Source organism: Neophocaena asiaeorientalis, unplaced genomic scaffold, assembly GCF_003031525.2.
Source record: "Neophocaena asiaeorientalis asiaeorientalis breed wild unplaced genomic scaffold, Neophocaena_asiaeorientalis_V1.1 scaffold357, whole genome shotgun sequence".
Taxonomy (NCBI): domain Eukaryota; kingdom Metazoa; phylum Chordata; class Mammalia; order Artiodactyla; family Phocoenidae; genus Neophocaena; species Neophocaena asiaeorientalis.
Window position 1 is genome coordinate 345,255 of NW_020173270.1, and position 23,678 is coordinate 368,932.

The following is a 23,678-nucleotide window of genomic DNA, read 5'->3' on the forward strand; positions in this document are numbered from 1 at the left end:
AAAGTGACTCTTGAGGAGCGTCTGCAGGCAGGAGGATGGCCCAAGTCCTGCATGTGCCAGCCCCCTTCCCAGGTCAGGGGTCTCAAGGGGAAGAGGGCCCTGCCCTGGGGTTGGAGGTGGGGGAGGGGAGACACGGCCTCGGGGAGGGGAGAGGGCCCTACTTGAGGAGGCTGAGGGTAGGACGCAGCCCTGACCTGAGGGCCTGAAGAGGGACAACTTGGTTCTCCCCTGGAGAGTCTGATGGGAGAGACTGGGTCTTCCAGGGAAGGAGGTTGGTCTGAGTGGGGAGACAGGGTCCTGTCTTGGTTGGGAGGTTGGAGGCACAGCCCTGCCCTGGGAGGGTCTGAGGGGGTGACAGGGCCTTCTTGCCCTGGCCCGGGAAGGCTCGGAGACCGCAGACACAGCTGAGCAGTTGAGCACCCAGTGGGCTCCCATCCTTTGGGCAAATAAGCCTTGACCCTCCCAGGGGCATCAGTTTGCCCCGAGGAGGGGACCGCAGTGTTCAGAGGCGCTGGCCTTTCCCTCCCACCCCAGGGACCCCCGGCCCAGCCTCCCCGCCCACCTTCCCCTCCAAGGAGCCCGACCTGCCCTACTCCGTGGAGACACCCTACGGCTACCGCCTGGACCTGGACTTCCTCAAGTACGTGGACGACATCGAGAAGGGCCACACGCTGCGGCGGGTGGCCGTGCAGCGCCGGCCCCGCCTCGGCTCCCTGCCCCGCGGCCCTGGCTCCTGGTGGACGTCCACCGAGTCTCTGTGCTCTAACGCCAGTGGGGACAGCCGCCACTCGGCCTACTCCTACTGCGGCCGAGGCTTCTACCCGCAGTACGGCGCCCTGGAGACCCGCGCCGGCTTCAACCCGCGCGTGGAGCGCACGCTGCTGGACGCCCGTCGCCGCCTCGAGGACCAGGCGGCCGCCCCCACCGGCCTGGGCTCCCTGACCCCCAGCGTGGCTGGCTCGACAAGCTCACTGGTGGGCGTGGGGCTGCCACCCCCGACGCCGCGGGGATCGGGACTGTCCACGCCGGTGCCGCCCAGTGCTGGGCACCTGGCCCACGTGCGGGAGCAGATGGCGGGGGCCCTGCGGAAGCTGCGGCAGCTGGAGGAGCAGGTGAAACTGATTCCTGTGCTCCAGGTGAAGCTGTCGGTGCTGCAGGAGGAGAAGCGGCAGCTCACAGTGCAGCTCAAGAGCCAGAAATTCCTGGGCCACCCGGCGGGAGCCCGGGGGCGCAGCGAGCTCTGCCTGGACCTCCCCGAGCCCCCCGAGGACCCGGCGGTGCTCGAGACCCGGAGCGTGGGCACCTGGGTCCGAGAGCGGGACTTGGGCATGCCCGACGGGGAGGCAGCCCTTGCCGCTAAGGTCGCCGTGCTGGAGACCCAGCTCAAGAAAGCGCTCCAGGAGCTGCAGGCAGCTCAGGCCCGGCAGGCCGACCTCCAGCCCCAGGCCTGGCCGCCACCAGACAGCCCAGTCCGTGTGGACACTGTCCGGGTGGTGGAGGGGCCGAGAGAGGTAGAGGTGGCGGCCAGTACAGCTGCGGGGGCCCCTGCACAGCGGGCCCAGAGTCTGGAGCCCTACGGGGCAGGGCTGCGGGCCCTGGCGACATCCGGCGGGGCCGAGAGCCCCCCTGTGTTCCGCAGCCAGGAGGTGGTAGAGACAGTGTTCCCAACACCCCCTGCATCCACCAGCAATGTCCACCTGGTAAAGAAGATCAGCATCACAGAGCGCAGCTGCGATGGGGCAGCAGGTGAGCCTTAGTGGGTGGGGGCAGATGGTGGAGGGTCCCTCCTTCTTCCTCTGAATGCCGGGGTCCAGCCCCAGCCCTGTCCTTCTACCAGCTCTCAGAGCCTCGGTCTCTCCATCTGTGAAAAGGGGACACTTATGCCGCTGACTCAGTACCTCTAGGTACCATGAGAAGAAATTGGGTGTCTGTTAAGCGTGTGTGCTCATGTCTAGCACATTGTAAATGTCTGGAAAACAGGAGGTATTTGGGGGAGGGTCCCCAAGGCTGTTGGTTGCTGGGCAAAAAATCGTCCCTGATTGGCAGAAACCAATCTCAGACCATGAAAAGGAAATGTGTTGTCCGTGTAACTTAGTGACGGACGGCTTCAGGCGTAGCTGGATCCAGATACTCAAATATCCTCAGGAATCTCTAACTCCCTCTTTCTCTTCCTCTGTGAACCGTGGAGCCTTCTCTCTCAGGCAGACAAAGGTGGCCCCACCACTCCGGGCATCTGTCCTTGCAGCTCAGTGGAAAGGGAGCCCCTCAATCCAGATAGCACCAAGAAAAATCCCACGGGTGGCCCTCCTTGGCTGGCTTGGGTCACATGCCCATCACTGAGCTAATCACTGTGTATCTCACTGCCCAGGCCCAGATCCTGGGGGTAGAGGAGCCCCACCCAAGTCCTGAGGGAGGAAGGGGCTGCTCCCTGGAGGAACTGCTGAGTCCTCATTCCAGGAAAGGGGATGTGGGATGTGCAGAATGGCAGCTGTCCCACCACCGCCGTCCTGAGGCCCCTGGGAGGAGCTGCCAGAATGATTCATAATAATAACAGCTGTTCTTTATCGAATACCAGTCTGGTGCTGAGGGCTCTGATAAGTGTTTCACCTCCAGAGGAGGTTAAGACGGTGGGCTGTGCAGCCAGGCAACCTGGGTTCAGATTTCACTTCTCACTGTGTGACCCTGAATGAGAAGCTTCACCTCCCTGGGCCTCAGCTTCCTTATCTGTGAAGTGGCATAATAGCGACCCCCACCTCTAAGACTCTTGTGAATTAGTGCATACAGTAAGTGCTTAGCCAGTGCTTGTTACTCCATCTACTAATGATTTTCAGGTCATTTTTTGTTATAGCTGGGGAAACTGAGGCCTGGGGAGAAGCTTCACTTGCCCTGTGTCACACAGCCAGGATCTAAGCCCAGGCCATTCTGAACCTACAGCAAGGCTCAAAGGTGGGGCCCATATCCCCATCCCAGCCTTGAATGTCAGGTGGCCAGAGCCCATGGAGGGACCAGAGGGCACAAGCTGGGGGTCAGGGACCCAGCTGTGTTTTCTTGCTTCCCCGTGTTGTTCCTGGACAGCTCTGGACTCCACCCTTCTGCTCTGTCTATCCCAAACACCCAGCCCTGCGACCCTGGCCCCCAGCCAGAGGCCCCGCCCTGCCCAGCCTCGAGATCTCTTGAGAGGCAACCTCCATTCCAGACATGCCTCTCAGGGCAGCCTTGGGGCCTTCTGCCTGCAGAACACACAGACCTAGCAATGTCCCCACCCTGTGCAAGCTACCGCCCCTGAGAAAGTTCTTTGTGTCTCACTTAACTCCTTCTTGCTGTAGCCAGCCCTAATCTCTGCCTTGCTTGAGTGGAACTGGTGTGTGCTAATTCATTTCGATACCTTCTCATCTGGCAGACATTTACTGAGTGCCTGCTATGTGCCAGACTCTTCTGAGGCACTGGGGACACAGCAGTGAACAAGATAGACAAAAGCCCCTGCGATAAATAAGAGACCACCAAAAACATGTGAAGAAAAATAATTTCAGAGAACACGTTTGGAGCAAATAAAATGGGCACGAGGTGGGTGGTGGTTGGATGGGGTGGCGGCCTGTGTTCAAATTCTGGTTTCCCTGCTCCCTAGCTTTGTGCCCTTGAGCAAGTTGTTTAACCTCTCTGTGCCAAATTTGCAAATTGGGGGTCCTGACAACCTGATGTCACCAGATCAGTGTGATCTTAAATGCATCAGTTGGTGTGAGTGTTCAGTATGGTACCAGGCGCTGGTAGGTTGCTCTTTGAACCAAGATGTGAAAGGAAAGAAGCAGCCGGGTGGCTGCTTGACAAGTATGTGTATTTGTTTTTCTATTTTTTGGCCACACCACAGGGCATGCGGGGATCTTGGTTCCCCAAGCAGGTATCAAACTCACGCCCCCTGCAGTGGAAGCGTGGCGTCTTAACCACTGGACCGCCAGGGAAGACCTTGATGAGTGTTCGGACCATGTGTTCTTTTAGGTCGGTCAGCTCAATGGGTAGGTCAGGGAGGACTCCCTGGAGGAGGAGGCAGGAAGGAGCCCAGCCTCTCTGACATCTAGAATTTGCTTGCTGCAGCCAAGGGCAGGGAAGGTGAGAGGCAGCCTCCCCCTCAGGCTGGCAAAGGTGGGTGGGGCAGGTAGAGGCCTGGAGACCCCATAAAGTCTCATTCACCCCTTACCTTTCAAAGGCACCACAGAGAGATTAGTGGGAGAAGGGGTAGCCAGGCAGGTGCATCCGTGAGATCTCTCCAAGGCTTTGAAATTTCCTGTGCTCTTGTTTGAAACATAGTCCTATGAAAGCAATTCATATTGTTTGTGGAAGGTTTGGAAAGTACAGACGAATCTAGAACACAAAATATAAGCCCCATAAACCCACCACCACCCAGACACAGCTGCTGTCAACACTTTTGCTTCTTTCCTTCTGATATTTATTTATTTATTTATTTTTGGCTGTGTTGGGTCTCATTTCTGTGCGAGGGCTTTCTCTAGTTGCGGCGAGTGGAGGTCACTCTTCATCGCGGCGCGCGGGCCTCTCACTGTCGCGGCCTCTCTTGTTGTGGAGCACAGGCTCCAGACGCGCAGGCCTCAGTAGTTGTGGCTCACGGGCCTAGTTGCTCCGCGGCATGTGGGATCTTCCCAGACCAGAGCTCGAACCCGTGTCCCCCGCCTTGGCAGGCAGATTCTCAACAACTGCGCCACCAGGGAAGCCCCCTTCTGATTTTTTTTAATGCAGAAAATAATATGTATTTTTCAAGTCTGGCAACATATAGCTGATGGAATTTGTTGTGTTGCTTTATTTTATATTTAAAAGCATTTAGGTAGCCCTTACAATGGGCCAGGGCATTATTTGATGCCCTTTTTGTATTTTAATTCATTTACACCCCCAGCAGCGCTATGAGGTGGGTAGTGTTTTTATCTCCATTTTACAGATGAGAAAACTGAGGCACTGGGAGGTAAAGGAATTTGCCCACAGTTTTCAAAGCCAGGATTTAAACTCTCTGATTTCTTTAATTTAACATTATCCCAGGGCCATTTCATCACATTGTTAAAAATTCTTGGGGGAATTCCCTGGCGGTCCAGTGGTTAGGACTCTATGCTTTCACTGCCAAGGCTGTGGGTTCAATCCCTGATCAGAGGACTAAGATCCCGAAAGCTGCAAGGCGCGGCCAAAAAAAATTCTTGGGACATGCTATTTATTTTTTAACAGCCGGGTGACTCTTTACTGTCAAAGATGCTATGCAAATGTCCTTCTATGGGAACCCTTGATCTCCCCCACCCCCTTTTTTTTGGACTCGCCAAGTGGCTTCCAGGGATCTGAGTTCCTGGAGCAGGGATCCAACTTGGGCCCTCTGGACTGCGGAAGGGCATTTTTAAGGACCATGATGTCTGTTCCCAAATTGCTTTACACACACACACAAACACACACCCTCCGTGTACAGGTTGGCCAAGTGATTTAAATGTTTTTTTTTTTTTTTTTTTTTGTGGTACGCGGGCCTCTCACTGTTGTGGTCTCTCCCGTTGCGGAGCACAGGCTCCGGATGCGCAGGCTCAGCGGCCATGGCTCACGGGCCCAGCCGCTCCGCGGCATGTGGGATCCTCCCGAACCGGAGCACGAACCCGTGTCCCCTGCATCGATAGGCGGACTCTCAACCACTGCGCCACCAGGGAAGCCCCACATTTTTAATGTATACATTTTGATGAGTTTGGCTTCTCAGTTCTGCCTTTGTAGCACTTAAGCAGGTTTAGCCAATGCATAAATGAAAGAGCATGGCTGTGTACCAATAAAACTTAACGTGTGGACACTGAAATTTCAATTTCCTATAATTTTCACGTGTCCCAAAGAGAATCCTTCTTTTGATTTTTTTTCCCAACCATTTAAAAATGTAAAAACCGTGTCCATGGGCCGTGATTCAGCCACCGCTGCTCAGTCATACACCTCCACCCCACTGTAATATCTTTCCTTGCCACCCATCTTCCAGAAGCTTATTTAGATATTTGAGTGTTCTTGAAAACTATGCCCTATGCTTATTTAATTTCCTAAAATGGTATTGTGCTTCAGGGAAAAAAAAAAATCTCATTCTGTTTCTTATTTTTTTCTCTCTACACACTATTTTGGAACTCTCCACCCTGATGTTTATAAATCTGGTTTGTCACTTTTAATGACTGCGTAGATTTCCGCCCTAGGTACCTGCTACACTTTCTTATCTGATCCCCCCCCCCGCCCGCCCCCCGCTTGGTGGGCCCCTGGGTTACTTCCAGCTCCTGGCCGCTTTGAACAGTATGGCGCCATCCTCACATGTCCCCTCTGGTGGGCCTGCTGGGTCACAGGGAATGTACAACTTCACTCCAGATTTTGTCTTATCCTCTTCGGAAAAGGTCTCCCTGTCCACGTTCCCAGCGGCCATGCTTGGGCCTGAAGTGCCCACTTCCCTACATCTGCATTAACATACAGTTTTACCTATCTTTCTAATTTTTTGCCCATTTGACACTGGTGCAAGGTGGTATCTGCTTGTTTTTTTTTTCGTTTTTGTATTTTTTTTTTAATTGGGGTAGAGTTGTTTTACGATGTTGTGTTCGTTTCATATCTCCTTGTTTTAATTTGCATTCCTTTGATTTCTGGTGAGGTTGAGCATCACCATATAAGTTTAACAAGAATCCTTGGTGAGTTGCTTAGTTTTAGCCTTTGTCCATTTTTCTTTGGGTAAGTTTGAGATGTGCCTGGCATATTTCAGAATAGAGGTTGGCAAACTACAGCCTGCAGGGCCAAATCCAGCCCACTGCCTGTTTTTATATAGCCCATGAGCTAAGAATGGTTTTTATGTTTTTAAATGGTTGAACAATGTGAAAAGAAGAATAACATTGTGTGATATGAGCAAAATTATATGAAATTCTAATTTATTAGAACACAGCCACACCCACTCATTTATGTACTGTTTAGGGCTGCTTTTGTACTATTTGCAGCGGACCTTATAGCCCGCATAGCCCAAAATATTTACTATCTGGCCCTTTACAGAAAAATCTTGTTGACTCCTATTCCAGAAAGTAATCCCTTGCCTGTTTTTGGTATTATGACTATCTTCCCACAGCCTGTATTCTTCTGTAGATTAACTTTGTCTAAGAGTTTTTTTTTTTTTTAACCAAATAGAAATCTTCATGTTGATGTAGTTAAACCCATCGTATTTTTCTTTTTTTAATTTTTGATATTTTCTGCTTTATTGAGATATAATTGACATATAACATATCAGTTTAAAGTATACAAAGTAATGATTGGATATACGTACATACTGCAAAATGATTACCACAATAGGTTTAATTAACATCCATCACCTCACAGAGTTACAGGTTTTTTTTCTCGTGATGAGAACTATTAAGATCTCTCTTAGCAACTTTCAAATATACATCAGAGATATTGCGGGTTCGGTTCTAGACCCCCTGCAGTAAAGCGAGCCACACATTTTTTTGGTTTCCGAGTGCATATGAAAGTTATGTTTACACTGTAGTGTAGTCTATTAAGTGTGTGGTAGAATTATGTCTAAAAAAATAATGTACATACCTTAATTAAAAAATACTTCATTGCTAAAAAACGCTAACCATCATCTGAGCCTTCAGCGAGTCATAACATTTTTGCAATAGTCACATCAAAGATCACTGATCACAGGTCACCATAACAAATCTAATAATGATGAAAAAGCTTGAAATATGGTGAGAATTAACAAAATGTGACACAAAGATACAAAGGGAGCAGAGGCTGTTGGAAAAATTGTGCCAATAGGCTTGCTCGATGCAGGGTTGCCACAAACCTTCAATTTGTAAAATAAATGCAGTATCTTCGAAGTACAATAAAGTGAAGCCCACTAAAAGAAGGTATGCCTGTATCTTATACCTGGAGGTTTGTACCTCTGGACCACCTTTACCCATCCCACCCATCCCCTGCTTCTGGCAGCCATCAATCTGTTCTCTGTATCTCTGAGGTTTTTCTGTTTTGTTTTTGTTTTTTTTTATTCCACATTTAAGTGAGATCACTTCATACTTTTCATATATGGTTAGTGCTCAGAGGGCTTTCTAAAGGGATCTTTCCCCTTCTTGAGGCCACTGACATTCTGCCTTCTTTTCTTCCTGTAGCTTTGTCATTGTGCCTTCCTATTAGTCCTTCGGAGTTTATTTTTTTGCATAAGGTGTAAGGTAGGGATCCAGCCTGACCTTTCTTGGGCAGAGTAAGCTGCTTTCCCTACACCACCCCACAGAGCTCACCCTTGACCACTGATTTGTGGAAAGCCCTCTGCTTTACCCCAAGTCCTTTCAGACAGGGTCTGTGCTGGAACTCCTTTCCTTTGGCCCATTTCTTCTTGCAACCATGCCCTGCTGATTTAATTATTGTGACTTTGGGAATATGTGTTACTCTCTCCTAAGCCAGCTTCCCCATCCCTGCCCATTTCTGTAAAATTAGCTGGCCATGGACTTTTGTTCTTCCTTATGAATTCTGGTAACAGTTTGCTCCATCTCCCAGTAGAATAACAATAATAACTGTTAACAGTTTTGTTATTTTAGTGTTGCGGTGTCTGACCTTGAACTTCTCAAGCTGGAAGGAGCCATGCTTTTCCCTCCGGGCAGAACGGGCCATACAGCTGCACCACTTCACCTTTTTTTTTTTTTTTTTTTTCACATTTAAAAAAATTGCGGTAAAATACATATAACATAAAACTTACTCTCTTAACCATTTTTAAGTGTCCAGTTCAGTGGCAATAAGCGCATTCACACTGCTGTCCAACCATCCCCACCATCTGTGTCCAGAACTTTTCCATCTTCCCAAATTGAATCTCTGCCCCATCACACACTCACTCCCCAGCCCCTGGCACTCACCATCCTACTTTCTGTCTCTATGGATTTAACTCCTCTAGGAACCTCATATAAGTGGATTCATGCAGTATTTGTCCTTCTGTGACTGGCTTCTTTCACTGAGCATTGTCTGATTTGCTGAGTAACAAACATCCCAGGTGTTTACATCAGGAGGCCTGAGTTCGGGCAACCGTGAGACCGTGAAGTGGCCCATCTGCCTCCTGATAAATTCCACTCACATAGTGCTTTTGTTTGTTTGTTGGATGTGAATTTATTGACACGGTTTAAAAAACAATCTGGAGATTCATGTAAAAACCCGGTGTTTGCTCTTGGTTCCCCATGGGAGTTGGAGCTCCCCGCTCAGGAATCCGCCTGGCCTGACTGGGCTGGGGCGCTGTCGGAAGCATTCATGGCCAATGTCTTATCCGTTCTATGTGCTTTACTTCTGCTGAGTGTTTACTCCCCGTTCTTAGCTCAAGTTGAGTGTAGCCCATGGACTTGAGGAAGTAGTTACTGTGGATGTCAAAAAAGGTTAACCGTTAAAGGGAATTAAAATGAATTGGTCTGGGGCTTCCCTGGTGGCGCAGTGGTTGAGAGTCCGCCTGCCGATGCAGGGGACACGGGTTCGAAGGGGACATCCTGGAGAAGTGGTGACACAGGAGCCACACGTGGCCTGGCCGGGGCAGGGGTTGGGGGAGGAACCTGAGTGGGTTCCGAGACCCGGGCAGCCACTCCAGGTGGCAACTGGACTTTTGTTTCTAGCTCCAGGCTGGTGATCCGGGGCTGGAGCTGTCTGCCAAGCCCACTCCCGTTTGTGCAGTGGGCACCCTTGGGGCCCAGGTCCTATAATGTCACCTTTGTTCTCAGACCAAACTGGGCGGGGTTTTTTCTAATGATGAAAAAATATACATAACATAAAAGGTATCATTTTTGCCACGTTTGCGTGTCCAGCTCAGTGGCATTAAGCTCATTCACTTTGTTGTGCAACTGTCCCCACCCTCCATTCCCAGAACTTTTTCATTGGCCCAAACTGAAACTCCACCTGGGTGGTGTTTTAGTTTTCACTTTCTAATAGCCCCTATTGTTTCTTTTTCATGATTATTAAAAGGAACACCCGCTTAATTTCTTTTTTTTAATTTATTTACTTATTTATTTTTTGGTTACGTTGGGTCCTTGTTGCGGTGCACGGGCTTCTCACTGCGGTGGCTTCTCTTGTTGTGGAGCTGGGCTCTAGGCGCGGGGGCTCAGTAGTTGTGGCTCGTGGGCTCTAGAGCACAGGCTCAGTAGTTGTGGCACACGGGCTTAGCTGCTCCTCAGCATGTGGGACCTTCCCGGACCAGGGCTCGAACCCGTGTCCCCTGCATTGGCAGATGGATTCTTAACCACTGCGCCACCAGGGAAATCCCCTGCTTTATATTAAGTAAAGAAGAAGGAAGTGAAATACAAAATGTTATCTACAGCACAACCCTACGTCTGTTAAAAAAAAGTATAGTATTAAATCTTATCAAAATATAGTTTACAATTCTCTTGAATTAACAAATGCTCTTCAAGTGCTCTTGATGTGCAGGTGTTGTTCTAAGCTCTCTCCCTCACATTGCTGTCTTTAGTCTGCACAATGCCATGATGTAGGAAATGGTGTTTGTCCAAGGCACAGAGAGGTTAAGTGACTTGCCTGAGGTCACACAGCTCTTTTGTGGGAGATATGAGTCCCGACCATGACCACTATGCTTGGCTATAGTTTCCAGACGCTACTTAGTATGAAGTCGGAGGGGGTCACAAGCCAGGATTATGGGGTCTCATAGTCTTCCCTGACCCTGACCCGCTGCGAGGCAGGCAACAAACCAGGGTTGGAATGGATTCTGCTACTTGTTTGCTGGGTGACCTCAGGCAATCTGTGTGCCTCAATTTCCTCATCGGTAAATAATCCAACTTCTGCACGGGCTGGGAAGATTTGATGAAATAATGCAAGAATTAGCCCTTGGCCTGGGGTATGTGACCCAGCCCCCCGCCAGGAGGTAGCTGTTGTTACTGTTCTTGTTTTGCTATTGTTACCCACAGTAAGCACGTCTTTTCCTGCCCCTTCAGGTCTCCCACAGGCTCCTGCAGAGTCATCCTTGTCACACCCGGAGTCTGAGGGGGACTCCCTCGCGCAGCCAGAGAAGAACACAGGCCTGGTGCCTGCCCACGACGCCACCAACAGGGAGCCTACCAGGCAAGCAGCCCCACAGGAGTTGGAGTCAGAGGAGGCCGGGGGTGCAGGTAAATGGGGGCGGCCACCGAGAGGGTCAGGTGCCAGAGGCCCGGCATGGGGTCTGGCTTTGGGAGACCCTCACGACACCACGCTCCCCCACCAGGAGGGCCCCCGGCAGGTGTGCCATCCATCATGAAGCGGAAAGAGGAGCCCGCAGACCCCGAGACCCGCCGGAGGAGCCTCCAGTTCGTGGGGGTCAACGGCAGGTGAGAGAACCTGGTGTGAGCCCCTCACTTTATGGTTCATTCATTTAACCAAAGCACAGTAGACAGACGAGGAAACGGAGGCACAACGAGGCCCCGTGGGCTGGCTCCAGAGGCTGTGCTGCAACCACTGTACCACACTACCCCTCGGGAGGTGCCGGACTCGGCTCCCTGCCCTGATGGAGCTCCTGGTCCGCTGCGATCTTGGGCCCTAATAGGCGAGATCAACACGACATGACTGGAGCAATGATGGGGGATGCTCAGGCAGTGGGGGGACCAAGGAAATAACTGACGGAGGGGAGCACATGTGCTGCAGGACAAGCAGAAGCTTGCGAGGTGCAGAGTGGGAGGGGTGGGGTCTCCTGATGGAGGACACAGCCTGGATAAAGGCTCAGGGGTGGGAGGAAGCAGTGACGTGAAAAATGGGAGGCCTGGGGCTTCCCTGGTGGCTCAGTGGTTGAGAGTCCGCCTGCCGATGCAGGGGACACGGGTTCGTGCCCCGGTCCGGGAAGATCCCACATGCCGCGGAGCGGCTGGGCCCGTGAGCCATGGCCGCTGAGCCTGCGTGTCCGGAGTCTGTGCTCCGCGACGGGAGAGGCCACAACAGTGAGAGGCCCGCGTACCGCAAAAAAAAAGAAAAAAAGGGGGAGGCCTAGGGAACCGGGCCAGTTGGGGGCCTTGAATGCCAGGCCCAGAAGTTTAGATGTGTTTGTAGGTAGCAAGAAGCATGAGGGTCCTATTTGCAGTGGGACAAGGGTCTGAATCAGTATAACACCTGTGTAAGGAGCAAAGTGTAAGAGGTACCAAAGGGTGGAAGGGAAAAGCAATGTCCCTCCCTGGCCCCCCCAAGCATGATCACAATCACGGCCAGTGTTTGTTGATCACTTACTGTGTGCCAGGTGCTATAAGCTGCATCCCTGGAGCCCTGTGAGCTAGATACTGCCATTACCCCCATTTAACAGATGGGGAAACTGAGGCCCAGAGAGGTCAAATGACCCTCCCCACCACCTGCAGCGTCTCCCCCAGGTATGAGTCCTCATCCGAGGATTCCAGCACAGCAGAGAACTTCTCGGACAATGACAGTACAGAGAACGAGGCCCCAGAGCCGGAGGAGAGGGTTCCGAGTGTGGTTGAAGCCCCCCAGCTCAGGCCCAAGGAGACGGCAAAGGCCAAGATCAGCCGGGAGGAGTGCCAGCTGTCCCGGGAGTCTCAGCAGGCGCCCACAGCTGAGGGGGCATCGGGATCAAGTGCGGAAGAGGAGATCCGGTCAGTTTTCTGTGTGGGAGGGATTTAGGCAGGGCCTGGGGTGACCTCAGATCCCACCATTCAAACCCTCTGAGGGAACCTCCCATTAGTCATGCCCACCTTAGTCTGAATTAGTGAACAAGCACTTTCTCCTTCTGGGCATCTGAAGGTCCGGAGGCTTTGATAAAGGGCCTGATGGGGGCAATTTGGGCTGTTCAGGTTTGGGTTTAAGGGGCAGACCAAGTTTGTCCTTAAGCAATCCACCTTCTTTGGGACATTTGCCACACCTGTCCATCCTGTGTATGTCTCTTTTTGTTTTTCCCCTGATAAAAAAAAAAAAAATCTGTCCTCAGAGAAAGATTTTCCATCTGCCACTGGCCACTTGGAATAAATTTTGGCCCACGTGTCCACTTTCTCTTGTGGTCTGTGTGCTCCCCATGTCTGCCCCTTGGGGTGCTGTGTAAAATTATGTCCCCAGGGAAGGGGGTCTGAGATTCTACCACTCAGGTGAGCCCTGGCAGGACTGGGTGAGTGCCTTGGTGGAGAGTGTTGAGGGCCTCTCCGAGCACCCCAGCTGGATGTGGGGAGTAGGGGGCACCCAGGAGGCTGAGGTGGGTGCTTCCAAGATCAACTCCCCGTTTGTCTGCCACCAGCAGGATGGAGCTCAGCCCCGACCTCATCTCAGCCTGCCTGGCCCTGGAGAAGTACCTGGAGAACCCCAATGCCCTCACCGAACGGGAGCTGGTATGGTGGGGCCCTGGGCCTGAAAGCGGGGCGGGGAGGGCTTTGTCCCTTCCACCCTCACCCTGGCTTCTCCTTGTGCTTTGGATCATGGGGACCCCAGGATCCTAGCTGGGAGCTTGTGGGGGGCTCCGAGGCTTGAGTCTTGGTCTTTGGAGAGGCTCCAGGGAGGCAGGGAGGGGCCAAGGACGATTGCCCGCCGGCAAGCCCAGCCTTGGTTCCTGTTCCTTCGGGGGCTTGAGGGAAGGGGCTGCCATATTTCCCTTGATGGGTGTCTACACATGCCTTTGAAGGTCACATCCAGGGTGGAGATGCTCACACCTTCTTCTGGGGGTGTACCTGGTACTGCAGTGTCTACACTTCCCTTTAGGGTTCTTGTACAGGGCAGGGGACACTGCATTTTCCTCCAGGGGGGCTCATTGGGGTGGGGCACCCATGCTTCCCCTCAAGGCTCAGGTTCAGGGTGGGGTGTCTGCACTCCCCTTGGGGGTCTTCGTCTGGGATGGGGTGGGCTTCCGTGGCCCTCACACCCCTTTCCTTCCCAATCTGCATCCAGAAAGTGGCCTACACCACGGTGCTGCAGGAGTGGCTGCGCCTGGCCTGCCGCAGCGATGCCCACCCAGAGCTTGTGCGGCGCCACCTGGTCACCTTCCGGGCCATGTCGGCGCGGCTGCTGGACTATGTGGTCAACATCGCCGACAGCAACGGCAACACTGCACTGCACTACTCCGTGTCCCACGCCAACTTCCCCGTGGTGCGGCAGCTGCTCGACAGCGGTGAGCCAGGCGGGGCGGGGGCCGTGGAGACACTGCCCTCCTGGTCTGTGGGGGAGGCCACCCTCATAGTCTGATGGAGGAAATGCTGCCCTCCCCGTCTGATGGGGGAGACGCTGCTCTCCCAGTCTGAGGTGAGGGGGATACAGGCCCCACCTGTGGCCCCGGTGTACTGGAAAAGGCAGACATGGTCTTAGGGAAAATATGTGGCCCTTCCCTCCCCCACCAACCAATGACCCCTGTATAATGAAAGTGACACCTCTGGAACCCTAGTCTGAGGGAAAGACGTGGATGTGGCCTCCGGCCTGGGGCTTGGAGAGAAGATGTGGTCCTCAATTCGACATGAAGAAATTTGCTTTCCCCTAGTGTAATGGGGAAGACATAGCCCCCTAGTCAGTCTGATGAAGGAGGCAGAGCCCACAGTCTCATGGAGGAAACTGACTAGGGACTCTTCCAGATCAATGGGGGAGACATAGGTTCTCCTTTCAGCCCTAAATGTGGGTGCCAGTATCCAGGGGGCCCCAGTCTGATGGACGAGGCACAGTCTACACCTTTAGGAGCCCCTCCCATAATAGAGATGGAGACCCTAGGCCAGAATGGGGTTCTCAGTCCAAGAAAAAGGAGTCATTAGGCCAGGCCTAGACTGCTGGAGGAGGCATGATTCCCAGTGCTCATTATGGTCGTGAACAAGGCTTCCAGGCTGATGGTAGAGACATGACCTGGTCCTCGGGGACCACCCCCCCAGCCTTAAGGCAGACCTGGCCAGCATCGGGGGTGTCTGAGGCCTGTTGTCCTCCCGGTCCCCTCCCCTCAGGTGTCTGCCAGGTAGACAAGCAGAACCGCGCCGGCTACAGCCCCATCATGCTCACCGCCCTGGCCACCCTGAAGACCCAGCATGACCTCGAGACTGTCCTGCAGCTCTTCCGGCTCGGAGATGTCAATGCCAGAGCCAGCCAGGTACGGGCCCTCGGCGCTGCAGACCGGGATAACTCTTCCCATTTATTAAGTCCTGGCCATACCCAAGCCCAAGGGGAGAATCCCCACTCCACAGGCAAAGAAACCAAGGCTCAGAGACGTATTCATTTCCTCAAGGTCAAACTAGAGGAGGGGGGGACTTGAACCTGGGGCTCTAGCTCCCCATTCTTTTTTTTTGGCCGTGTCACATGGCATGTGGGATCTTAGTTCCCCAACCAGGGATCTAACCTGCACCCCCTGCAGTGGAAGCACGGAGTCTTAACCACTGGACCTCCAGGGAAGTCCCGAGAGCCCCATTCTTTATTTTTTTATTTTTTATTTTATTTATTTATTTTTGGCTGCATTGGGTCTTCGTTGCGGTGAGTGTGCTTCTCATTGTGGTGGCTTCTCTTGTTGCAGAGCATGGGCTCTAGGCATGTGGGCTTCAGTAGTTGTGTCATGTGGGCTCATAGTTGTGGCTCGCTGGCTCAGTAGTTGTGGCTCACTGGCTTCAGAGCACAGGCTCAGTAATTGTGGCGCACGGGCTTAGTTGCTCCGCGGCATGCGGGTCCTCCCGGACCAGGGATCGAACCCGTGTCCCCTGCGTTGGCAGGAGGATTCTCAACCACTGCGCCACCAGGGAAGCCCCCGAGAGCCCCATTCTTAATGACCTGCCTGCCAGGGTGCCTCTGATACAGAACCTCATGGTGGAAATGGGGGTGTGGGAAGACATGGGGGTCCTCAGCTTTCCTTAAGCCGACACCATCCCACATCCTGCTTGGTAATTTATTGACCAGCAACTGGACGCTGGGGACTTAAATGTTTGACAAGCAGGCACAGTCCCCACCCTCCCAAAGCTCACTAGCCAGCCAGGAGCTCCAGGAGCTCAAGCATTGGAGGCTTAGCAGGGGTTTGGACCCAGGGCTGTGGGAAGCCACCAGGGCAGGGGCGAGGGCTGCTTTCTGGTTTGGAATCTCCCTTCGGCTGTATGTTGGGGAGCAGAAGCTGGGAGACTGTGGAGGTGACTGGGGCATGGATGGGTGTCTGGGCAGAAGAGCAGGGCACCCAGGACCCCGTGGGAATAGCAAGGAAGGGAGAGATTAGCAGCAGCCTTACCGCAGCAAAGGAAAAGGGGGAGGTGCTGCCGTGGTGCATAACAGGCAGACCCTCCTTGCTTTTTTACTGATTTTTTTTAATTAAAATTTTTTTCTTGGTGGTTTACTTTTTTTTTAATTGAAGTATAGTTGATTTACAGCGTTGTGTTAGTTTCTGGTGTACAGCAAAGTGATTCAGTTTTACATATATGTTCTTTTTCAGATTCTTTTCCATTATAGATTATTGCCAGCTATTGAATATAGTTTCCTGTGCTATACAGTAGGACCTTGTTGTTTATCTGTTTTACATATAGTAGTTTGTATCTGTTAATCCCAAGCTCCTAATTTATCCCTCCCCCCACCTTTCCCCTTTGGTAACCATAAATTTGTTTTCTATGCCTGTGAGTCTGTTTCTGTTTTGTAAATAAGTTCATTTGTATCATTTTTTTTAGATTCCACATATAAGTGGTATCATATGATAATATTTGTCTTTCTCTGACTTACTTCGCCTAGTATGGTCATCTCTAGGTCCACCCATGTTACTGCAAATGGCATTACTTCATTCTTCTTTATGGCTGAGTAATACTCCATTGTGTATATATGTACCACATCTTTATCCATTCATCTGTCGATGGACACTTAGGTTGCTTCCAAGTCTTGCCTGTTGTAAAAGTGCTGCTATGAGCATTGGGGTGCATGTATCTTTTTGAATTCGAGTTTTTGTCCTTCCAGATGTATGCCCAGGTGGTTTACTTTTCTAAAAATTGAGGTGAAGTGCACATAAGATTAACCCTTTTAAAGTGAACAAATCGATCCATAATGCTGTGCAACCCGCATCTCTGTCTACCTCCAGAACATCTTTACACCCTGATAGGAGACCCGGCACCCACAGCTGTCACTCCCATCCTCACTTCCCCAGCCCCTGGCCCCCCTCCAGTCTGCTCTCTGTCTCTATGGATTTGCCTGTTCTGGATATTTCATATAAATGGAATCATGTAGTATCGTGTCCTTTCGTGTCTGGCTCCTATCATGGAGCATAATATTTTCAAGGTTCATCCATGTTGCAGTATGCTTCAGGCCTTCATTTCTTTTTAAGGATGAATAATGCTCTGTAGTATGGATATATAAATTTCTTTATCCATTCATCCGCTGATGGATGTTGATTTTTTTTTTACAGTGAAGTTTAACTGGCAGACAGAAAAGTGTACAACTCTTAGCTTAACACATTTTACTTACGTTTGCACCTGTGAGTTAGGAATCTGATTTAAGTGGGCATAGCGGTGGGGAGGCACAGAGCTTCTCCCCAAGGAGGAGACATTTAAGCTGAGACCTGAGGGAGGAGCCAGCAGGAGGAAGACGGATCAGCAAGTGCAAAGGCCCAGTGGTAGGAAGGATTATTTGAGATACAGAAGGAGGCCCGTGAGTGGAGGTGCTGTTAGCGCCAGAGTACTCAGGAACCATGGATGGTTCCGGAGCAGGGGTGTCATGGTCTGGAGGCTGCATGATCCATAAGCTGTTCCTTGCCCTACCCAGGCAGGGCAGACAGCCCTGATGCTGGCGGTCAGCCACGGGCGGGTGGACGTGGTCAAAGCCCTGCTTGCCTGCGAGGCGGACGTCAACGTCCAAGATGATGACGGCTCCACGGCCCTCATGTGTGCCTGCGAGCACGGCCACAAGGAGATCACGGCGCTGCTGCTGGCTGTGCCCAGCTGCGACATCTCTATCACCGACCGCGTGAGTCCCCACCCAGGCGCACTCCGGGGAGGGCGGGAACATGGTGCAGGGTGTCAGCATAGCAACTGATGCTTTGCAGGACGGGAGCACGGCTTTGATGGTGGCCTTGGATGCAGGACACAGTGAAATTGCATCCATGCTGTACTCTCGCATGAACATCAAGTGCTCGGTGAGTCTTGGCCCGGGCAGGGCAGTGGGTGCGGGGCTCTGGGAAGGGATGGTGTATGGGGACCATCCCAAGGGCTGCATGGTCAGCTGCTTGTTGAACCTTCACGGTGCCCCCGCGAGGAAATAAGGCACGAGAGCTGAGACTGCATGGTTATGGTTGGCATCACGGTATTCGAACCCGGATCTGTCTAGCTCCAAATCATGCTCTTAATTACCACACAGAGGACTCTGGCATGCCTCCCAAAGCATGATTTCTGGAACCTTCCACAATAACCCAATTCAGTTGCATAAAGTACTGTTACTATTACCATTTCTCAGGTGGGGAAGCTGACGCTTTGAATGGTTACACTCCTGGCCCAAAGTCTCACAGACAGGAAGGGGCGGAGAGACCTCAGGGTCTGAATCCAGACCACGGGCAGGAGCCCTCTGCCCCCTCCTCTTCACCCCTACCTTGTACCTGCCCCGGCCTCCCCAGGCACGTCTGGGGCCAGGTTCAAGGGTGGCGTGGTGGGTGTCAACCACAGCGATTCCCCAGATGGTCTAGGAGAGAAAAGGTTGCTGAGACCAAAGCCATTTGGGTCCTGACTGGCTTCCAGCTTCTTCCTGAGGCTCCGAGTCTTTCCACCTTCACTGCGTAGGGTGTTGTTAGGACACCTGAGCCTCAGTTGTGGTGCTTAGGGGATCCCCTTGGGATCAGCTGTGGGCCTTCATGTCCTCAGCTGGAAAATGGGGGGTGATGGGGCTGGGTGGCGTCCTGCGGTCTGATCTGTGGTCCTGCTTCCCAGGGCTCCTGAGGGATGAATCCCACTCTTCCATCACTGTTCCCCTGGACCATTGCCGCTGCCTCCGCTCTGCTTCCCTGGCTCCCACCCTCACTGTCCCCTCCACTCTGTTCTCCCCACAGCGGCCAGAGGCCACTGTGAGCACCTGAGTCGGGGTACATCCCTCCTCTGCCCACAGCCCTCTGTGGCTCCCACCCCACTTAGAGAAAAAAGCAGAAGTCATCTCCAGAGCACACCAAGCCCTGCTCAACACCCCTCACCTCCCCCCACTCTCTTTCCTCTCCCCCTCGCTCACTCTGCTCCAGCCACACTGGCCTGGTCGCTGCTCCTGCCTCAGGGCTTTTGCACTTGCTGTTTTCCTCTGCCTGGAACGCCCTGCCCCTTGGCTGGACCCCTAACATCCTTCAGCTCAGACGTCACCCTCCCCAACCGCCCACTCTCCACTTTCACTGCCTTCCACCCCTTATCCCTCAGGAAAAACCCTCCACTGTATTCATCTGTGAGCTGCTCCGAAGCATCTCCCCGACGTCACCTCCTTGAGGCCAAGAAACCAAGGCCTCTTGTTCACTCACGGCAGGCGCGGGGCCAGCCAACAAAGTCGGCGCCTCACAGCACAGGAAAGGATGCCAAACAAAAGGAATTCTGCCTCTCGTTTCAGTTTGCCCCGATGTCGGATGAGGAGAGTCCTGCGTCATCCTCCGCAGAAGAGTAGCCGTCAGAGGGGCCCGAGGCGCCTCTCCCGGGGGCCAGGCAGCCCCAGAGCGAACCATCCCTGGTCCCTCCATCCCCTCCCTGGCCGGCCCCCACTCTATCCACCAAGGCCCAAGTCTCAAATGCAAGTGGGGTTTTCTTCGGCTTCCCCAGGGAGCCCCCGACAGCTCTGAGGCTTCAGCCGAAAGCAGGTTTTTTCCCAGTACCCCGGCTCAAAGCAGCCGCAGCGCAGACCGAAGCTAAATTCTTATATAAACTGGCGCCAGCGGCTGATGCTGGGGCGTGGGTTTGCGAAGAACGCTGAGAACAATCCACTGGCAATTAAGGATGGAGGAGGGTGAGAGGGAAAAATATTGGATTTCTGAATCATGTTCGGGGAAGGGGGGTAAAATTTGAAAGTCACTGGAATCGCATATTTTCATTTTAATCCTCAACGTGATTACGCACGGATCACGTATGGAGTGGCCTCATGCGCCCCCCGCTCGCTCCCCTACATTTAACTGTTCGGTATATAATAGCATTTTGTCCACTTCCCCCTCCCCAGACGGTTTTCTTGGTGGAATTTTCTTCTGGTCTCTTCACAAAGCAGACCCTGTCTTTGTCACCCAGGGCAGGAAGTTTAGTCGTTTCTTCTGCCTTCACGTGGCCACTGCCAGCGTCTCCCACGCCCTCATTCAGGTGGGGGGCCTCAGGACCCAGCAGCCAAGGTGTGCAAGTAGTTCATATCGAGAGATTACCCAGAAATCCGTCCCCTCCCCACGTGGGGGCCCTGGCACATACTCATTTTCCTAGAAAATCCTTTAGATGTGGAGATGCAGGAAATGAATCCAGTCCCCAGAGTGGTCCTTGCATCCCTAGGCTTAGAACGCCAGTAGCAGGGCCATCCTTTTTCTCCCCAGACTCCAGAATTTCTCTCCTCAAAGGAAAGAAAACAGGGCATGAGATTGTTGGCAAAGCATAGGACCAGTTCCAAAAACTCCATGTGTGCTCGATTAAAAGTTGGCTGCCCCCAAGGGCTCCCAGTGCAAACTTAAAGAGACAGGGCTTTGCCGAAAACCAAACAAGGGCCAGCTGGGTTTTTTTTTTAACAACGTACAGGCTTTCCAGAGCTGCCTGGAACGGAGCCTGCTGGAAACGGGGCTCTCTCAACACACGTAGTTTCCTGCATGGCCTATTTTGTCCCCAGAATCTCAACAAAGTTTTCTTTCCTGTTCCTTCCTTTTGTGACCAAAAAAAAAAAAAAAAAAAGGGAGGGGGGAAGGGGGACAGGTTCCGAGCGTCGAAAAGTGCCTTGTGACCAGGGAGTAAGATCCCTAGTTCTTAGGTGTCCTGCCCTCTCTTGTCCAGTTCTCAGCCTAGCTGCTGGGGTGGAAGCCAAAACCCCAGCAGGACAGAGCAAACCCTCGGCACTTACACGTTCATTCAATACAGCCAAGTGCTGGCTTCTCTCCTAGAAAAGTAGGTTTCCTGGCTTGATGGAGTCTGGCTTGCTTTGATTTTGATGGAAGGGATGGTACCCAAGTCAAGAGAGCTTAAATGGTCAAAGGAGAGAGACACCCCAGTGTGTGTGTGTGTGTGTGTGTGTGTGTGTGTGCGCGTGTGCGTGCGTGTGTGTGTGTGTAAATGTCGAGGAAAGGAAACCCAAGCTGACTGGGGATGACCACTGACAGAAGGCCACAGCTTTGGGCAGCTTTGAGAAGCGGTACAAGCGTTGTGTGCCTATGTGTCTGGCCCTGGAGCCGGTGGGTGTGTTTCTTTTAAGCTTTTAGAAGCAGTTCATTGACACCCCCTATAAGTCCATAGTTATCACTGTGTTCCCTTCTCCCCAGCTTACCCACTGGACTTGGCATGGTAGGCTACAGGGGGTCCTGCCTCTGATCCCACTCTCTTCTCACGTGTATTCATGACCTTTAACTTCACTTTCCAACCACGGTACGTCCATAAAGACAGTATTACACTTAAATGAAGTATTCCTTTTTGTAATCGTTTTTTAGAAAGTAAAGGAATTTAATAAAGCTACCTTATGATTATGCCAAAGCATCTGTGTCTGGTCTTTGTTACTGTACTACTCTTGAAGTTTTAAAATAGATCTCTTTTTTATTTTTTTTTGCGGTTAGCGGGCCTCTCACTGTTGTGGTCTCTCCCGTTGCAGAGCACAGGCTCCGGACACGCAGGCTCAGCGGCCATGGCTCACGGGCCCAGCCACTCCGCGGCATGTGGGATCTTCCCGGACCGGGGCACGAACCCGTGTCGCCTGCATCGGCAGGCAGACTCTCAACCGCTGCGCCACCAGGGAAGCCCTAAAATAGATCTCTCTTTTAAAATGGACTTATTTGAACAATGTTCCAAGCTACAGAAAGGTGACAAGAATATTACAATAAACGCCCTTATGTTCTGCCCTACACTGGCACTATCCAATACTATTGCCACTAGCCACCTGTGGCAATTTCCATTTAGATGTAAATCAACTGTAATTAATTCATGGTCAGTAGCTGCATGTGGTTGGTGGCTACCCTACTGGGCTGCAGAGATACAGAACACTGCCACTGTGGCAGAAAGTTCTAATCAGACCCATTGTGGGTGGGACTCCCTTGGTGGTGCAGTGGTTAAGAATCCGCCTGCCAATGCAGGGGACATGGGTTCGAACCCTTGTCCGGGAAGATCCCACATGCCACAGAGCTACTAAGCCCATGCGCCACAACTACTGAGCCTGCGCTCTAGAGCCCACGAGCCTCAACTGCTGAAACCTGTGCACCTAGATCCCGTGCTCCGCAACAAGAGAAGCCACCGCAATGAGAAGCCCACGCACCACAACGAAGAGTAGCCCCAGCTCACTGCAACTAGAGAAAGCCCGCGTGCAGCAAGACCCAAAGCAGCCAAAAATGAATAAATTTATTGTAAAAAAACCCACTGTGGGCAGAAAAAAATGTTTACTAATTGTTTTTTCCTCATGACAAAAGAATTTATAGTGATTGTAAAACACAAAGTTTAAGCAATACAAAAACATTTGGCATAGTGGAGGGTGCCATGGTCCTACTTGGTAGCAATGCGTGCCATTGTCAATACTTTGGAGAATCTCCTGTCAAACCTTTTTCTTTTCTTTTTTTTTTTTAGTGTTTATTTATTTTTACGTGTTGACAGTTTGCTTTATTTATTTATTTATTTATGGCTGTGTTGGGTCTTCGTTTCTGTGTGAGGGCTTTCTCTAGTTGTGGCAAGTGGGGACCACTCTTCATCGCGGTGCAGGCCTCTCACTATCGCGGCCTCTCTTGTTGCGGAGCACAGGCTCCGGACGCGCAGGCTCAGATGCGCAGGCTCAGTAATTGTGGCTCACGGGCCCAGTTGCTCCGCGGCATGTGGGATCTTCCCAGACCAGGGCTCGAACCCGTGTCCCCTGCATTGGCAGGCAGACTCTCGACCACTGCGCCACCAGGGAAGCCCAAGCCTCTTTCTTATAGGTTGGATATTAAAATACTTTGTTTTGCTGTTTTATTTTTTATTGAGATGGCGTATACCATTTGCGTACAAGTCATGTACAAAAGTGTACAGCTCCATGGCTTTTTGAAAAGTGAACATCTATGAGTCACCAGCTCCAGGAAAGGAAGCGGAGCATCCTTAGCAACACCCCCCAGCCCCTAGGCCACTCCTCTCTCTCCCCCAAGGATGACTGATGATGGATGATTGCTCTCCTGATTCTCACTTCCTCTGTTTTTCCTCTGGACTGTTCAACCAGGAGATAATGGGTGGTTTTCAGAGGTTATAGGAAGTCCCAGAAATTTTATGCAAAGTTGTATATTTCTAAGTGGAAGGTCCACTGATCTTGTCAGTTTTCCAGAAGGGTCTGTGAGCCAAGAAGGGGCCTTTCGGAAATTAAAAGGAAAAAAATTGTTTGGACGCTCCCTGGTGGTCCAGTGGTTAGGACTCGGTGCTTTCACTGCCATGGCCCGGGTTCCATCCCTGGTTGGGGAACTAAGATCCCACACGCCACGTGGCATGGCCAAAATATAAATAAATTAAATTAAATTAAAAAAAAATTGTTTCTCACAAGCAATCACCCAGGACCATTTATTTCATCATCTTTGTTACCTTGTTCAGCTCATGCTTAAGACCCCATTCCCCACCCTCCAAACCCAGTGTATTGCTTTGCTTTTTAAAAATACATGTCTGCAAAAA

At 51.9% G+C, this 23,678-nt stretch overlaps 1 protein-coding gene and 1 long non-coding RNA gene across 5 annotated transcripts in view; one reads left to right on the top strand and one right to left on the bottom strand.

The window, feature by feature from the left end:
* Window position 1: 1 nt before the first annotated feature.
* Window positions 2-21,542, top strand: KANK2 (KN motif and ankyrin repeat domains 2). Of its 4 annotated transcripts, none has more exons than XM_024745924.1 (11): window positions 2-72; window positions 535-1,746; window positions 10,935-11,108; window positions 11,204-11,306; window positions 12,318-12,569; window positions 13,202-13,292; window positions 13,846-14,065; window positions 14,877-15,019; window positions 17,644-17,844; window positions 17,924-18,013; window positions 19,453-21,542. In XM_024745924.1, exons 1-11 carry the CDS (start codon window positions 36-38, stop codon window positions 19,504-19,506), a joined length of 2,577 nt encoding a protein of 858 aa, XP_024601692.1. In that variant the 5' UTR covers window positions 2-35; the 3' UTR covers window positions 19,507-21,542. The 4 variants fall into 4 exon arrangements, with proteins under 4 accessions (XP_024601692.1, XP_024601693.1, XP_024601694.1 ...); XM_024745925.1 differs by having other exon boundaries at window positions 13,205-13,292; XM_024745926.1 differs by having other exon boundaries at window positions 12,330-12,569.
* Window positions 20,296-23,678, bottom strand: part of LOC112400239 (uncharacterized) — an 8,097-nt gene continuing 4,714 nt past the window's right edge. Inside the window, exon 3 of the long non-coding RNA XR_003003379.1 lies at window positions 20,296-20,421. This is a non-coding gene — a long non-coding RNA (uncharacterized LOC112400239). The remainder of the gene's footprint in view (window positions 20,422-23,678) is intronic.

What these genes read in the sequence shown, in the direction of transcription:
- KANK2 (XM_024745924.1), top strand. Translation starts at nt 36, where the DNA reads ATGGCCCAAGTCCTGCATGTGCCAGCCCCCTTCCCAG. An exon ending in TGTGCCAGCCCCCTTCCCAG is followed by an intron (nt 73 to 534) that starts GTCAGGGGTCTC and finishes CTCCCACCCCAG; the next exon opens with GGACCCCCGGCCCAGCCTCC. An exon ending in GCGGCAGCTGCTCGACAGCG is followed by an intron (nt 14,066 to 14,876) that starts GTGAGCCAGGCG and finishes CCCTCCCCTCAG; the next exon opens with GTGTCTGCCAGGTAGACAAG.